The sequence below is a fragment of the Bactrocera dorsalis genome, chromosome 1, assembly GCF_023373825.1.
Source record: "Bactrocera dorsalis isolate Fly_Bdor chromosome 1, ASM2337382v1, whole genome shotgun sequence".
Classification (NCBI taxonomy): Eukaryota; Metazoa; Arthropoda; class Insecta; order Diptera; family Tephritidae; genus Bactrocera; species Bactrocera dorsalis.
Genome location: NC_064303.1, coordinates 24353023 through 24371206, shown reverse-complemented (window position 1 = coordinate 24371206; position 18184 = coordinate 24353023). Strand labels below are relative to the sequence as shown.

Here is an 18184-nt window from a genome sequence, read left to right as displayed (position 1 = left end):
ATACGAAGTGAGCTTATTGCTTTAATTGCCCGCTTGGGTACCGACGTATATGTTGATATTCTTTATGTCATTTCCTACGATGTTAGCTATCTCAACAGCTTTGCTGGCAGCAAAAACTTCTACCTAAAAGTACCAATGTAGTATTCTGGCAACTTGAAGGGTTGCCTCAGTTTTAGCACCGCGCCATACTCCTTCAGTCATTTTTGATCCACGCGTTCGATGTTAGAACTTCCGTAGTTCACGTACCCCTGCTCCATCCACCCTTTTTTTGCATCTTCACTCCCAAATAAAGCGTGAAGGTATGTGGTCTATTTATCCATCGACTTCTTGTCTATCGAGCTATTTATAACCGAAAGTTCTTATGGAAGAGCTGCTAACTTCCGAACTATCCACTTTCAAGTAAGTTGGTAATATTTTAAGTGCCTCCGTTGGATTGGTTCTTAGTGCTCCGGTTAAGCAGATAGTATCGAGTTGTTGTATTTGCTCTAACGGTTTCATGTGTGATATTTTACTGGCATTATATCAATCGCCGTGGAAGTTTGCTGTCCAAAAATACTGCCTGGTACCATGGTATGATCCTCAGTAGTTAACTCTACCCGTTGAGCCTCAGTGGTTTTCATGACGGGATCTTGTACTTTCTTGTAAAGAGAGTCCGTCTTACCGGCATTTACCTTTAGGTTAGCCGATAATGTCCATTAGTGTATGACTTTTAGAGTGTTATTAAAGTTGTTTTAGGTGCACCATAATATATTATATACGAGTATGCAAGCGCCGCTACATATGTATTCTTCATACACGCATTACGTGTTGCGATATTGTGCCGTAACACTCTGCATGTGGCTTGCCACAAATTTTGTCGTAGGTTGACTCCACTTTTTTTTTTTTGTTTTTTGAAAACGTCAACTAAGTTGAAATCAAGAAAATATTTATTATATCGCCACATTGCTGCGGAAAATGCAAAGGAAATTGCACTTCGCCAGCTACATACACTTCTAAACTAAGAGTATATACGCCATGTATACTCGTATGTGCGTGTAAGGGTACAACGAGTTAAGCGTTGCAACATTTTTGAAGTGCAACGGCACTCAGCCACGTCTGCATGCATGAATGATGCAATAAAATACATTGAGAGAAATGTGGTTGTAGTTTTGCAGCATTTCTATGCTCTTTTACCAAATGTGGCTTACTGTTTGGCATAAAAATTGAAATTCAGTACAGTCATTCAATTAAATATTAATAAAGTGCGATGCTTTTACCGAGTGTGATTTGGTTTTTTAATGATATTTTGAAATAACATGAAAAGTAAGCGAGAGAAGGGTAAAATTTTCAAAAAAATTATTAAAATTATGCAGTTAGTCTCAAACCTCTTATGCGCTGTTCGTTCTGTGTCTTGTGTGAAAAAGTGCTATCTTTACAACAGTTTTAATATATTTTGGTACATTGCTCTTGAAATTCTGCAATTATCACTGCCTGTTTTATTTCATTCTGACCAACTTTTTGGAAAATATTTTTTAATACTTAGTACTTTAGGTGTAGATATAGGAGATCCGATCATTTGATTTGCTTTATGTAGTAGCCGTTTACTTGAGACTCTTTTTTAAAGAAGAGAAGAAAAGAAGGGAAGTATTATTTTTTATACTACTTTATAATTTATAATACAATATAAGCCTCTAAGATGGTTTTAAAAATGCTATGGGTACGAAAGTGATCAAAATATATTACTACAATGCTAACTGGTTCTAGAAGTTTTACAGAAAAGTACACAAATTCGTGACATCTTGATCCTATAATCGAGATCTCATTAACACAAACTTGGTGTGATGAAATCAGCGGAATGGAGCGCAAATATTATGCCCGTTAAGATGTGCTATCATTGCAGGTTTTCTAGAAGAAGAATGAATCTAATCAAAGCTTAAGTAAATTCCGACATTTTTCTACGTTCCACGACAAAAAATATCACTCAAAAACAATGCCAGCAATATATCAGTCATATATTATTCTTATTAATTGAATCAAGATTATAACATGTTTCTATAATGATATTTTTAGGTTTAAGATCCTATTTGAAATAATGGCAATTGTCTTAGTTACAGCCAAATTAATGCAAGAAGCAGAACTAATTCCGACGTCATCGAATATAACTATTATTCTATTTATCTCTAACATAAGATCTCTAAGCATTTATTAGTGAAAACTTGAACCAGAGGAATTTACCTCAGTAAAATTTTTAAACTATGGTAGTATAATTAGGCAAACCGCCACCAATAAGAACAAGAACAAAGAAGTTCCTTTAAATTTTGGTTGCAAAATCAAATTTCAATTTTCCGAAACGTTCAGAAATGATTGATTGACTCGTCAATAAAATAAAGAATTTGGTGCTTGAGAATCATGGATTAACAGTCAGGGATCTTTCTGGCACCGTTCGAATACCATTTTGTAAGATTATTTGCTATCATTTTGTTAGATCGTTTTGAGCCTAAGATATATAAAAGTACGATTGACTTTAAAGCCACTCAATTATTTCGAAAAACAGGGTAGAAACAATGCTTTCCGTCTACCAGGATATCATGAAAGTCATTATTACTGGGGATGGGTCTTGGACCGGGAAACAGACGATCAATCGGCCCAATATCGTGGCAAAGGTTAGACGAAGCCGAAAAAACACGTCAAAGGAGGTAAAAAATCAAGGTTATGCTGACAGTTTTGTTCGATTATTGAGCTGTGGTGCACTACGAATTCCTTCCGATCGGCCAAATTGTCAACAAGGAATGCTATTTAAATGTTATGCGTAGTTTGCGCGACTCGATTAATAATGCATCGCCGCATACTGCGTTGATTCTTCGTGAGTCTTTTTTCAACCAATATCGTGCCATTACTACCGTATTCGCCTGATTAAACACCTTGTGATTCCTGCCCGTTCAGCAAACTCAAAGGATCTCTCCAGAGAAACCGTTTTGAGTGAAATATAGACATTAAACATAAGTCACTAGGCACATCGATGATTATTTCAGAAATTGGCTATATTAACTCTATCGAGGATGGGAAAAATATTGTATTGGGGCTGAGGGGATTACTTTGTGGGAGACGACATAGATTTTGGAGAATAATTCAATAATTTAATAATTTTTTCTCATAGTAGTATATGCAGTGCCTTTCCAAAGTGAAAGTAACTTTTTTTTGAAAAGTTTGTAATTATAGAAATTAAATATTTGTTATAACTACTTACTTTTTACTTACTTCAATCCCCCGCGTTGTCTATCAAAGATTGTCATCTTTGTTGGCAACTTGGAACTAAATTTTCCAGATGTTCCATGGCACCCCCTGGTTTGTTGTAGTCGCTGAGTAAAAACTTTTGGCTCGGAGCTTAAAATATCTATTGCAGCTCAAAGTTATAGAAGCAGTTGTAATAGTGCCATCAAACCAGATCTCTAAAGCTTGAAACAGATATAGTATATACTTCCGGTAGTACTGTTTCGCTCTCGTCAAGTCTTGCCCTAATTAAAGTTTGAGCGCACATCCCTGAAATTGAAAAAAAAAAATAGTTTTACAGAGCAATTTGTGCTTCTTCTCTTTTCTTTTCGATAAGCCTTTATTGATTACTAGTGCTGCTCCATGTTCTTAACCAAATATCTACGCATTTTCTAATATCTGCACAGGTTTCATCAAATTATAGTACGATCACAAAATTTCCATATATTCGCTGTGTATGAATCGTTGCCTCTGTAGCTATGTCTGCCGTGGTAATAACCATTTTGGCATGGCTCACTCAAAACTCTTACGGCTCTCTGACTACAGTGCCGCTTCACTGCCTGCTTAAGCGCCATAAACTATGCTACACGTAACAGCTGGCTTGATGGCTGGCGACTGCCTTGAGGCGCTGCAACGGCCAAAGAATGCAAATGCATGTACGTAGCCGAACATTTAGCTGGCCGAAAAACGAATGGCTTAAGGCGTCGCTGAGGCTGTCCAACAGCGGCAGCCGGCAACAATATGGGCGGAGTGTGGGCGCAATTGGTGTGCCGTGCTGTCAAGACGGGCGAGAAAGCGGCCCGGAAAGCAGGCGAGCGTGCGTGCATGCAATTGGCGAAACGGTTAGACATATTTACATATGTATATACAGATATGTATATACTTGTGTAAATATATGTGTATGTATGTGCTTCAAGTCGCCCAAGTGAATGGCGAATGTGTGTAACTGTATGTAGAAGAAAGTTTGTGCAAAATTTGTAGACTTTCGCTTGCAACGCTGCTGGATTTCAAGTGTGATGTGTATTAGGGTGGGCCAAAAGAAAAACTTTTAATTTTTATTTTGCTAGTTACCGTGAAAATGTCGTCTGCAAAAAATATCAACTGCGCTTACTTTCCATAAAAAAATTTAAATTCTATCTACAGCCTTCATCTTACGGTACACAAATCAAACTCCGATGAAGTTATCGAACGAAAACTTTATACTAATAGTGCCCCTTAAGATGTGACTTCTAGTGCGTCAAAATCATATGAAATCGGACTATAACGTATAAAGTCACCAGATTCCAAATATTATACATATATGGACCTAAGTGCCTATAGCCTACTTTTTACCGAAAATACGAAAATAGCGGCAAGCTCTGCGATAAGCAATGAGATTGGAAGACGCCTTTTGTGAAAAGATCTTGACATACATCCTTCCAAGATCGAACTGACATATGAATTGAAGCCGCTTGACCACCAGAATCGTCGTATGTTCGTGAATTGGGCTGAGCAACAACTTGAAAATGATCCAGATTTTCATCGAAAAATCATCTTCAGCGATGAGGCTCATTTCTAGCTGAATGGCTTCGTCAATAAGCAAAATATGCGTTATTGGTCAGGCAGCAATCCACACGTACTCCATGAGTCACCATTGCATCCCGGAAAAAATATGGTTTATTACGGTCGGTGGCATCATTGAATCGTATTTCTTCCGGTACCGTTACTGTGTATGGGAATCTCTACTGCTGCTTTTTGGCCGGATTTGGCTGATGTGGCTGATATGGATTTCGTCAATACATGCTCCAACAGCGAATATCACAATCGATTTATTGGAGACCAAGTTTGGTGAACGTTTTATCTCACAAAATGGCCTTGATAGTTGGCCGCCTCTGTCGAGCGATTAGACTATTTCCTCTGTGTGCTACGTCAAGTCTATGGTCTATGCCAACAAGCCAGTGACGATTGATGCATTTCGTACGAATATCAAACGTGAAGTTGTAGCATTATCCGCAGATTAATGCTTGAAAACTGTCGAAAATTGGATTCAACGTCTGGACTTCTGAAAGCTTGCTCGTTGTGGTCATGCAAAAGAAGAGTTATATTAATTTCCATCCATTTTGGCTATTCGCATGACTTTTTTTACTATTTATGTCGCTGAAAATGTGTGAAATTTTATTAAAACTAAGCGGAATTTTTTTCTTATAAATAATGTAGTTTAAAGTCGAATTTGAGCAGGTCTAGTCTGTGGTCTAAACTACTTATCCTTCATCGAATAAAAATTATGGTTTTGAGGCATTATTTTGTGAAAGAAGGAAACAAATTGTAAAAATGATCTCTAACGATTTAAAGTCGGATTTTGATCTCGTATAACTGTTGAACGAGTCGATATAGTAAAGAATCATCTTAGACTTTTTTTAGATTGTTTAATACAAGCAAAATTTCTCTATAAGAAATATGGAAATATTTTTTTTTGGCCCACCCTAGTAGGTACACAGCTACATAAATATACATACATATGTAAATCTGTGTCTGTGTGCTAGCGTCTAAGCGGGCGTGACGCCTACAGCGTCTACTTGATATTACAGTTGCTCTTGTTGTTTTTAGCTGTTGCTACATTCCTTCCACAGCAATGGACGCATTTGCGCTGTTTGTTTGTTATTATTGTCGCTACTATTGTTCCTGCTATTGTTGCTGTGGTTGTTGTTGTTACTGCTGTTGAATTTTGCGCTGAGTGTGTAACAACTTAATTGCATGTAAATCCTAAGTTGTTAACCCAATTCGCTACTTCCACCCGATCTCTATGTAAACTATGCACTTAAATGCACACACACACAGACACAAGCATATGTGCGCTGCAACAATAACAATACTAACTAAACAAAAACAATTCACAAATGCATGCAAACAACAAAACTAATGGCATGCATGCAACAGAAGCAAGTAAAAATGAAACCGCAACAACAACTACTACAAGCAAGTTACATTAACTTAATAATAGTTCTTAGAAGGCAAAGTCGTTCGCCAACTGTCGTTCTTAAGTTTACACCACCACATGTACTTGTGACTGTGTGTGTATATGCAAGCCATTATTGGTGTATGTGTGTATGCGATGTGTGCGATTGAGCATTTCGATTCTTTTCATGTCAGCGTATTTATGCCAAGGCATTTTCTCATGACCACTTTGACAGCTGAGTGGAGAAAAGCGTTAACGGAAGAAAAAAACACAAAACGATTTTTCTCTGATCGAATTAGTGGAAAGCAAAAACATTTTTCTAAGAAACAGATAATGCAATAAAGCGGTTGTAAATATTTTCTTAAGGCAAAGCGTTGCTTTTGCTGTCAAGTGCTAAGTGTCATGCCATTTCATTGCATTAATATGTAAGTAGTTGTTATGATATTGTGCATTAATCAACTTTCAGTTGCCTTCATTTTACGAATCTGATTGAATACGGTCAAATTTGTGGGCAAAAAAGTGGAACACTAAAATGAACGCAGCTGAATCTGTCAACTAACGGTAGCTTAAAAGGAATATGAGACCGTTATTATGAAGAAAGTTTACTGACTTTGATGGTTTGATTATTCATTTTACAAAGTGGTGATTCTTCTAGTAAATTATGCGCATTAAGTGCTTCGCATTAAAAGCTTCTCAAGAAAGGTTAATAACTGATTGTTAATGGCTTAAAATTCGTAAAATCAATATATTAGATTATCAAATATCTCCCTTCCGCATTTTTTCTCTTTATTCAATGCTTTAGGATCAGATTTAGTTCAAATATGCGCCGTTTCGTTTCCATCTAGACGGCAACTTCATAATATCCCCCTCGTAGAAGCCCATAACTTCACGTCCAATAGATGAAATGTCATGAAATTCTCACTGGACAATCGATAGAGAGTGCACCAGTGGGCAATAGATTCAAAAAGTCCTGTTTACTTTGGAACGTTCCTTTTAGGCCAGTCTTCCAATTCGGATGAAGGTGATTCTAGGAACAGTTGCTTTCAGACCGTAACTAAATAGGAATTTCTATTCATATTCGTCAATAAAAAAAAACAAAAACGCGATCAAAGTTTCACGCGTGCGAACATCTTGACAACACAGAGAGCTTAGGAGACCATCAATATGGCTTCCGTAAAGTGCACAACACCACCAAAGCGCTTAGCGTCAAAAAAGCCTAGATTGTTCGTGATGTAAATTAAAAATCACATTTTGAGAGAACGATTCTGATAGTATTTAAGTTGTTTGACACTGTTAACCACAAAAGCTGTAAGGAGACATGCGACAAAGCACGCTCTCACCTGAGTTAAAGAGATGGACCATAAATTGTCTGAGCGATCTCGAAACTCCCTCAACCATCGGAGGGAATTTTCATGACATCACACGCAGATGATTGTACGATATTGACATAAGGTAATGGAATCGATGACCTGTGTTCAAAAACAAACAGCGGACTAGCCGATCTAGCTTATATATTATATTAGGATATTAACATTCTCCCCGGCAAATTCACGGTGACAAAATTCACAAACTAGTTGTTAGAGTCTTTCACTTCCCATACGTGGTTATTGTCAAAAACCTCAAGTCGCTAGTTGGTACCACTTGAGGAAAAGACAAAGAAACCTTGTTTCCAAGTTACAAGGCAAGGCAAACCGATATGGTCGCCTGTATGTGGTATGACGCAGACTAAGAACCTTCAGACTTGTCGGAATACTGCACTTCATATCATAACAGCAGGCCTCGTGATGTTTTCCTTTAGACACCTGCTGAATAAAGCTGGCATGCTTCCAGTTAAGGGAACGCTTTTCTGCTCCAAGCAGTTTCTGCTAGCATGCTTTCGTATCAGTTACCCATGTAGTTATTTGCTTGGAGGGGAATCGCCACATAGGAATAAATCTTTCCTTGATTGCATAGACGATAGTGTGCACCTTAGCGATAAAATTACGGACGTTACTAACTTCAGATATCCACTGAACTTCATTCAGAGTGGAGTCATTAGCAACTTACCGACTCTCTCTCTTGGAGTTAAACCAACACCCTTTCCAGAAGAAGAGCTCGAGTTGCCTCGTGAATCTAGAGTGATTCTCGCTTAACTGCGTTCTGGATAATACAGCAAGTTACGGTCCTACCTATCCAGATTTAATCTCGACCTACTAAATATACGGCTTTCGTGCGATGAGTCCCCGGCATGACACTAACTACCTTGTAACATGGTATTTATGGTTTGACTCCGTTTGCGTCAGCAATGACTTCTGAACATAGTGAGATAAAAATTGAGACACATGTTCAGTATTACTCTGATGAGTAGGTTTTATTCAAAAATGCGAATAACTCTGCAACTAACAGAGAATTTTACATAAGTTTGGAAGACCTCCGTTAAAAAATCCGTATCCAAAATAAATTTTATTTAATAAACTCCGTGACCCATTCAAACCGATTTACATATAAAAGTGAACCGCAAAAAAAATTAATTATCGAAACATTTAGTTCAGCTACGTCGAAACAATTGATTGTTTGAAAAAAGATTTGAGATTTATGGATACGCAACTAGACATTAAGTTTACTTAGACTTATTTAAGACTCCTGTCATTGAAGCTTCAGTATTTCGGTACTAAATATAATGAATATTTAGAGCTTAAAATCAAATCGCTAAGAAAACTAACGACTTAATATAGTTTATTGGTTGAAGCTTTCTTCTTCTTCTAATTCTTTACTGGCGTAGACACTGCTTACACGATTATAGCCGAGTTAACAACAGCGCGCCAGTCGTTTCTCCTTTTCGCTAAGTGGCGCCAATTGGATATTCCAAGCGAAGCCAGGTACTTTTTCACCTGGTCCTTCCAACGGAGTGGAGGTCTTCCTCTTCCACTGCTTCCCCGGCGGGTACTGCGTCGAATACTTTCAGAGCTGGAGTGTTTTCATCCATCCGGACAACATGACCTAGCCAGCGTAGCCGCTGTCTTTTAATTCGCTGAACTATGTCAATGTCGTCATATATCTCATACAGCTCATCGTTCTATCGAATGCGATATTCGCCGTTGCCAACGCTCTCGAAAACTCGCAACGTCGACTCATCAGATAATATCATTGTCCAAGCCTCTGCACCATACAGCAGGGCGGGAATTATGTGTGACTTATAGAGTTTAATTTTTGTTCATCGGGAGAGGACTTTACTTCTCAATTGTCTACTTAGTGCGAAGTATCACCTGTTGGCAAGAGTTATCCTGCGTTGGATTTCCAGCCTGATATTGTTGGTGGTGTTTATACTGGTTCCAAGATAGACGAAATTATCTATGACTTCAAAGCTATGAATGTCAACAGTGATATGAGAGCCAAGTCGCGAGTGCGACGACTGTTTGTTTGATGACAGGAGATATTTCATCTTGCCCTCGTTCACTGACCATTTGCTTTTCTTCCTTGCCCAGTCGGGAGAATCAATCATTATTCAAAGGTTTACGCCAATCAACCTCCAACTCCTGCATTATAGTTCAAACGCAGCATCGGGTCGTAAATGGTTGGATATTCGCTAATGAAGCTTTGGTGGCCATTTGGCCGAAAATTTTTCAAATCATAAATAGCATAAAATTTTAGGGATCTTTAATCTTAACATCATGTTGTCTTTGTGGGTAGAAAAGAAAGATATTGTAGGATAAGAAATGAAATTAAGGATGAAAATTATTTTTTGTATGTCAAAATAGATGACTGTCTAGGCAAATATTCTTTTCCTATTCCTATATCAATATTTTCATGGTTGCAAAAAAGTTTCCATTTCTGTGAGACGCAATTTGTACGACGCGACTCTTATCCCAATCCGACATTATAGTTTTAACGGAAAAATGGAATACTTTTTTCTATATGACAATCTAAAAATATTTCTGTAACAAATCTTCAAACGAAAGACAACGGTTCATACATTTAAAATATTTCACTAAATTACTTATACACGATATTAAATTGACATTAACCGCAAAAATATTGCACAGTTAACTTTTGTTTCATAACAATTGTGCATCTGCGGCGTTGTAATTGTAAATGAAAATTACTATCGTATGGCTAAATTTAAATCATAAACACACTATTTATTAGAGTTTAACACCAGCAGCGAACACTCAATTCCAGGCAATTTAATTAACACTAGAATTCCAAAAGCAGCAGATGAATGTAAAATTCTTAACAAGGGTTGAAAGGCATTTACAGATATCGCAATAACGTCTCACACTACTAACGTATATTCTAGAATTTTGGTAAGTGTGGTTGTTAATATATTTCGAAATCAGAAGTTATTGCTTTAATTGAGTTTAAAATTATGAAAAGTAGTAAAAATCACAACAATAGTGTTGCTGGAGAAATAATTTATAATGAAAGTTTAACCAAAAATATTAAGAAAGAGCAAATAATTAGAAATAATTTTCTCATAAAGATAATTAAATTGAATTTAGGTTTTTAATGCCATAAAATCCATAGAGAAAATGAGAAAATTAATGTGAATGAATGAAAGCCCGTTGAAAATAACAAAAAAGTACTGCTTTAAAGAGAGGCCTTGGTTTTTCTTTGGATTTACATTTTTGGCAATCATACCTACAAGTATGTATATTTACATACATATGTATCGTATGTACCTACATATAAAATATGAGTTAAAAAATTAACTGTTATAATCGTTCGCTGGCAGCTGTCATCATATCAATTTGTGTTGCTGGAAAATCGTATAAAAGCGCAGTCGTATTATTTTGTTATAGATATTTGGAATTGGTTTGCCAAAAAAAATATTTAAATTGGCGACGTAAACATTTGTCTATTTTAAGTTAAAATTGCCGCTAACATGTGGTGATAAGCATCAGACCATTTTTTTGTAGTTGTGTGCATACGTCAGTCAATGGCAACGACTAGTAGTACCGTCTGGAAATCTTGTGTAAATGACCACTTTCTATATCATCACATAGTTGTTCACTAGAACTCCACAAACCCTCTCTATGCCTAGTACTTCGGCTTGGTAAATGCTAGTTCAGTTTGGTAGATAGAGAGTTAAAGAGATATAAAAATCCTCGGGATATACCCACGTCCTACACACACAGTTCATTTTGGATTCTTCGGTCTAGATTGAGGTAGTATTCTCCTCCCTAACTAAACCTCTTCTCGATCCTCGTCTTCAGGGTATTCTCAGCTTGAAGTCACTACTGAAGTTTAACCTTGTCTTATCCGTTATGATTGATATGATGTGAATATCCATTAGCCGCTCTAGAACCTTCAGTGTGAAGGAGGTGAGGTTTATGGGTTTAAAGTCTTTAGCAGATTCGTATGTTCTTCTACCCGGTTTTGATAGAAGCACTACTCAACTCTTTTCAGCTTCTTGGGATATATGAAAGCCAGACACTGGCCTTGTTATATTGTATTATTATTATTATTGTATTATATTGTATGTCCTTTCAGACCTTAGAACCATAAGTTGCTTTAGCTTCTACAGCATTATGGGAGTAATTCCATCTGGAACTGCCGCTTTAAATAGTAAGAAGCTTTGAATTGTGTATTCTACTTTCTTCCTGTTGACTTAGTGAACGGACTGGTCTGCTCTAGTTGCAGCTTATTCTAGTTAAATACCCATTATCGGGGATTTCTGATTACCAGGCAGGTGCCTGTTCAATAGAATCTCGAGTGACTCTTCTGCAGTGGAGGTCCAATCACTTCCCTCTGCTTTTAAATAAGTCAATATTGATATGCTCTTTGGACAGAATCTTGCTCAATCTGGTAGATTCTTTACAACTTTCTATTGATGAGCAGAAAGAATGTAAAGGGTGGCTAACAATTTTATCCTCGTTAATTTATTCCAAATTGTTGTACTGGCATTCCGATATTGGAGGAGAGTACTGGATCACGCGAATGCTGAGGAGTATCCAGGAGTGATCTGACATAGGTTGCTCCTATGAGACTCTCAATACTATCTGTCTCCGCTGATAGTGTGAGATCCAGAGCTACCTCCTATCCTGAACTTGGCAATACTTAGTTAACTATTTAGTATGTATTGTAAGTGTGACTTTTCACCTTTCTTCATTCATAAAAATGAGATACACTTGCACTGTTTAGCCCATTGCTGATGTCGATGCCACCCCCATTCGTGAGGGTTATAAGACTACCCGTAGCATTTTTCGCTTTCAAATATCTTCATCCTGGCCTTGCGTATACTGAAGCTAATTTTGTTTTTAGCTTCCGATATAGTCTGATTCACTTTTCGCAAATGGTTACTAGAGTAGGTCTGCTTGCTTTATTTGGCTTCTCCTTATGCCAGGAGGTTTTTGCTTGGCTTCTGTAGAGGAGGAAATCAAGTGCAAGCACCAGGTCTCTTCGGTCCAGGATATCCCTTAACGGGTATGAGCTTCAGCATAAGAAAAAAAATGTATTCCGAGAAGTCAAACTTCGGGATAGACTCGCTGGATTATCGAGTAGGTAGCTTAAAACTAGTCTCGATAATCTGTTGTCGATCTCCACACAACTATCCTGAATGGTGTCCGGCGAGGAGGAGGATTCGTATAATATGGACATCTGGAGGCAACGCACCCCGCTAGGAAGTCCAGGTACGCATATCTGACGATATTGTAGATCCTAAAAGTTTCCGATGAGTCAAACTACGGGAGAGACCCGCCGGGTTATCGAGCACGTAGCTTAAACCTAGATTCGATAACCTGTTGTCGATCTCCACACAACTATCCGGAATGGTGTTCGGCGAGGAGGAGGATTCGTATATTATGGACATCTGGAGGCTGCCCCTGACATCATCGCTGAATTTTCATGCTTTAGCTTTTTTGGCAGAGTATTTAACAATTCGTTGTGGAAGTGGTTCATCTTTTTGGAACTTCCTGATTTAAATACTTTTTTAGGAGTTTCCGATGACCTCCTTTTCGGGAAACTTTCGTATTCCTCTGCTATGTTTTTTAGTTGCTTTATCTCTTTGACATCAACCGACGTGCCAGCAGCCTGATCTTTGGCTATCATTCCGAATACGAAGACTGCCCTTTAATAGCGGCTTTTTCTTAGTTGATTTTAAGTCTTTTTGCGCATTTTGCGCTGTAGTTCACCTTTGGCATACAGGGTGTTTTGGTGCTTGGCTGCCTTGTAGGTGCATGATTCCATATTTAAGATTTGGGTACTTTGGTTGATATCCTCTGTTGTTCCTGCTGCCACCAAAGGGTGTACTTTGGCGGGTAAAATTCGTACTTTGCCTTGTCGCCTCTTGATTGGAGTCAAAAAGGTTGTCTTCATCTGATTCTGTTGTAGAGAGTCTCTGACATTTCCTTTTGAGTGTTCCACGACTTCATGTGTTAATGTCAATTTCAAGATATGGCCATAAGTACTTTTTAAGAATCGTTAATGTTAGTTCGTGTCGTTCTGAGACTCTAATTCGGTTAATATATGGTCTTCATGTGATAAGAATTGCATTCTCTTGTAAACCGATAACAAATTTTTAAGGTTTAAGCGTGTTTGCTCCACATGTTTTCTATCTGTTTCTTGTGTAAATTAATATAACAACCAAAGAATTTAAGAAACGACACAAAAGCACGTTATAAGTATTTGATATTATCTCATAGAGAGTGGTGTTAAACTTTTGAGGTTATAATTCGAAGTAGATAAATTTAGTGTTAGACACATTTGGGGCTAATTTCCAGACGTCTTTGTGAAGAAGAGAAGAAGAGAAGCTTTTATCCTAAAAATAACTCTCCATTTTTAATTTCGCGTCCCACAAAGAGTATTAAAAATTCAATGATAAAATATTTTGATTGTTGTTTTCTGGCTTCGCTTTGGACAAATAGCATTTCGGTTAGATATTCAGCGTACGGATATTGTTAAATTCAATCAAGCCGGTGGCCGCAAATTCTGGGTTTTCATCACGCTGAATTTATTTCCTTCTGTGAATACAAACTTTACCATAAAGAGAATATATAATGCAAGCAGCAAAAACTTGAACTTGACTGATGTGCTCTTATTTATATACTTATATATATATATACAAATATACAAACACATATATATATACATAAGTTCATTTAAATTTTATACCCCACAAAAGTGCGAAAATCTGTCGGAAATTTCATTTCATGCTGTGTCGCTGGCTTTGAACGCTAACATTTGTATGTATTTATATATATATGTGTGTATGTGTATATATACAAAGTATAGTATGTATATACATATACATATATACGTACTTGTGTACATACGCCAGTAGCTAGTGTGCGGCCGAACTGCTCTTTCGCCACTTTTCTTCTGTGTGGCCCCTTTTCGACCATAAACCCCGAATATATGTTTTTTTCACATTTTTATATTTCAACATTTCGCCTTTTTATTAATTCACTGTGTTTGTGTTTTCTTTTTCTTTTCGCCTATATTTGCAGCTTTGATGTACGCGATAAAGTGAATAACGACCAACCGCGGCATTGGTCAGCGCCGGAGGTGTTCGGTTCTCGTGCCAAATTTCACTTCGATTCACAGCCGGCAACATTGGAAATTAAGGTAGGTTGGTCGGCCAGTAGGCTGACGCACGGCAGTGGCTTGTCACTTTTTTAAATAAATGAGTGATAATAAATATATATTCTGCCAAGCCGAGTGCCGAATGTGCGAAAACACATTGCCGAAATGAGCGCACGAAGTCGTCGTTGACAGAGCGGCGAATGCAGAGCTGCAGGCGGCGATTGCACAGTTAGGTGTTCGCGAACGAGTTATGGCACTACACATACATATAGAGGCTTATGTGGGGCGCTTTCATACGGCCACAGTAGACTTGCGCTCCATCTGGCCAAGACCATTGGATTGGCGGTGGTGTAGTGAAAGTGAAATATGTTCGGTAATTTTGTTGTTTTCGCGGTTAATTTTGAAAATCGAAATAAAACGCCCCCAAGCAGGGATTAAGCAGTGCGCTCTTAATGCGTCTGCACACACATACACACACACAGAGAGGCCTGTTAATATTTGTATTTCCCTATAGGGGTCTTTTGGGTGATTAAAACACGCGCACTCGCGAAAGTGCTTACAAATTGCCGCTGCCAAGGGGGGAGACAAGTGATTTCAAGTGTCGCGGCGTCCAATGAAATATGCGCGACATGCAGAAATAATTGCCTTTAATCTTGATTATTTATTAAGCGTACAACTTTGGCGGCGCGCGGATATGGCAGCGCTTAAAAAATCTTTACTATGACTACGCCGCTATGTGGAGGTGGCTGTAAATTCCATTCGGATGATTTAAAGGACATCAACATTTGCACCCAACCGTGGCAAGTATTAATTAAAAGTGCTTTAAAGTGAAATTCGACGAATGTGCGCCTAATAAAATGTTATCTTAGTGAAAGAACGCCGCTCTAATTGAGACATACTTCAGTCCAATAATTAGAAGACTTTTGAAAATTGCGTTGTGGCGCTGATAATTAAGATTTGTATTTTTGACAGTATAATTAGTGTACATTACTGTAGACAATAAACTGTAACTTTGAAGTGTTCAAGCATTTAGGCAACACAGATGTCCATCCCACGAGGTCAATTGCCTCTAACTTTCACGAGGTCACGCCAGTTGTAAAGGGTGATTTTTTAAGAGCTTGATAACTTTTTTTTTAAAAAAAAAACGCATAAAATTTGCAAAATCTCATCGGTTCTTTATTTGAAACGTTAGATTGGTTCATGACATTTACTTTTTGAAGATAATTTCATTTAAATGTTGACCGCGGCTGCGTCTTAGGTGGTCCATTCGGAAAGTCCAATTTTGGGCAACTTTTTCGAGCATTTCGGCCGGAATAGCCCGAATTTCTTCGGAAATGTTGTCTTCCAAAGCTGGAATAGTTGCTGGCTTATTTCTGTAGACTTTAGACTTGACGTAGCCCCACAAAAATAGTCTAAAGGCGTTAAATCGCATGATCTTGGTGGCCAACTTACGGGTCCATTTCTTGAGATGAATTGTTGTCCGAAGTTTTCCCTCAAAATGGCCATAGAATCGCGAGCTGTGTGGCATGTAGCGCCATCTTGTTGAAACCACATGTCAACCAAGTTCAGTTCTTCCATTTTTGGCAACAAAAAGTTTGTTAGCATCGAACGATAGCGATCGCCATTCACCGTAACGTTGCGTCCAACAGCATCTTTGAAAAAATACGGTCCAATGATTCCACCAGCGTACAAACCACACCAAACAGTGCATTTTTCGGGATGCATGGGCAGTTCTTGAACGGCTTCTGGTTGCTCTTCACCCCAAATGCGGCAATTTTGCTTATTTACGTAGCCATTCAACCAGAAATGAGCCTCATCGCTGAACAAAATTTGTCGATAAAACACATTTCGAACCGAACACTGATTTTGGTAATAAAATTCAATGATTTGCAAGCGTTGCTCGTTAGTAAGTCTATTCATGATGAAATGTCAAAGCATACTGAGCATCTTTCTCTTTGACACCATGTCTGAAATCCCACGTGATCTGTCAAATACTAATGCATGAAAATCCTAACCTCAAAAAAATCACCCGTTACATCCCAAGTGCAGACTGGTTGCTAAGCACTTAGTTTTTCTGTGTGGGTGCCCCTGACTACATTGTCCAGCGGTACATCTTTCCGCTGGAGTATCGTCTTCCATGCGAACGACACGGTCTAAGCCCAACAGCCGTTGTATTTTTAAGCGCTTAACTGCATCCGTGTCGTCGTAGACATCATACAGTTCGCGGTTTCATTTTCTTCGATATTCATCGTTCACGCGAATTGATCCAAAAAACTTGCGAAGAAGAGTACCTATTAGAAGTATTTATTATCTTAATTTTATTATAAAATATTCAAGGAGGGTGTATATAATAAAGGAAGTCGATTTGGATGAGGTCATCGGTCATTCGTACTTTAAAACAGCTTCATACTACTTGAGTAAAAGTGAAGATGACTTTTATTCAAAATAGGTTCCTTCTGCTTGAATACAGCTTTTTGCGCGGTCCAAAAGCATGGTGAACGAGTGTGTTAGCTCGTTGGCCGGTATGGCCGCCAGTATGCCGGTGCAAGCCTTTTGAATGGCCTCTACGCCTGCATAACGCTTTCCTTTCATGGGCAAATGCATTTTTGAGAAAAGGAAAAAGTCGCACGGTGCCATATCAGGTGAATACGGGAAGTGGTTAATGGTTAAAATGTGATTTTTGGTCAAATAATCGGTCACAATGATGTCTTTCGAATGTTGTATTTTCAGCAATTTTTGGTCGTGAGTCAATTTGTACGGAACAAACCGTGTACACACCTTTCGTAAGCCCAAATATTCGGTGAAGATGCGATAAATCGGTGGTTTTGGAGATGTTCAATTCCATTTCCATGAATTTCAATGATGGTTTCGGCTGAACTTTGATGAATTCACGCACAGTTTCGATGGAATTTCCGGTGATCACGGGATAAATAACACAAACATACTGACACTTAAAAAGCAATAACTTCACTTTCAATCCATGAAATGTCATGAAATTCTCACTGGACAATCGATAAAAATAGCAGATTTTAACGCACCAGTCACCATATAGATGGTGTCACCAGGGGACGCTAAATTCAAAAACTCCTGTTTACTTTGTTTTAATTCAGGTCAGTACTTCCTTTTGCTTAATGGAAAGTATTTCGATCTTTCGACTGACCTTCTATCGCATATATCGGGCAACGGGTGAGTTAACCTAAAAAAAAAAAAATTAAGTTCGCAAAATTTTCTGATAACAGCTAAAATGGTTAAAATTTGGTGAAAATTTGCTTTGGTCTTAATATAATTAACATCAGAATTTTCAAACATATTAATGATGGTATGTAAGGTACTTAAATAGAATTCAGAAAACATTTTTTTCCATTAGTAGTATGTTGTATTGCCTAAAATAACAAGTAAAAAAGGGATAAGTTCGGTTGCAACTGAACATTTTATAGCCTTGAAACTTACAGGAATCAAAGCCATGGAAATACAATAAGGTGTAAAACCAATCATATAGAG

The 18184-nt window shown here is 37.9% G+C and overlaps 1 protein-coding gene across 5 annotated transcripts in view; it reads left to right on the top strand.

Annotated features, from left to right (window-relative positions):
• Positions 1 to 18184, top strand: part of LOC105222272 (neural cell adhesion molecule 1-A) — a 187488-nt gene that overhangs the window by 109284 nt on the left and 60020 nt on the right. For all 5 annotated transcript variants that reach the window (XM_049448787.1, XM_049448798.1, XM_049448796.1 and 2 more), the window contains exon 4: positions 14608 to 14725. In XM_049448787.1, the coding sequence (XP_049304744.1) occupies positions 14608 to 14725 (118 nt within the window). The remainder of the gene's footprint in view (positions 1 to 14607; positions 14726 to 18184) is intronic.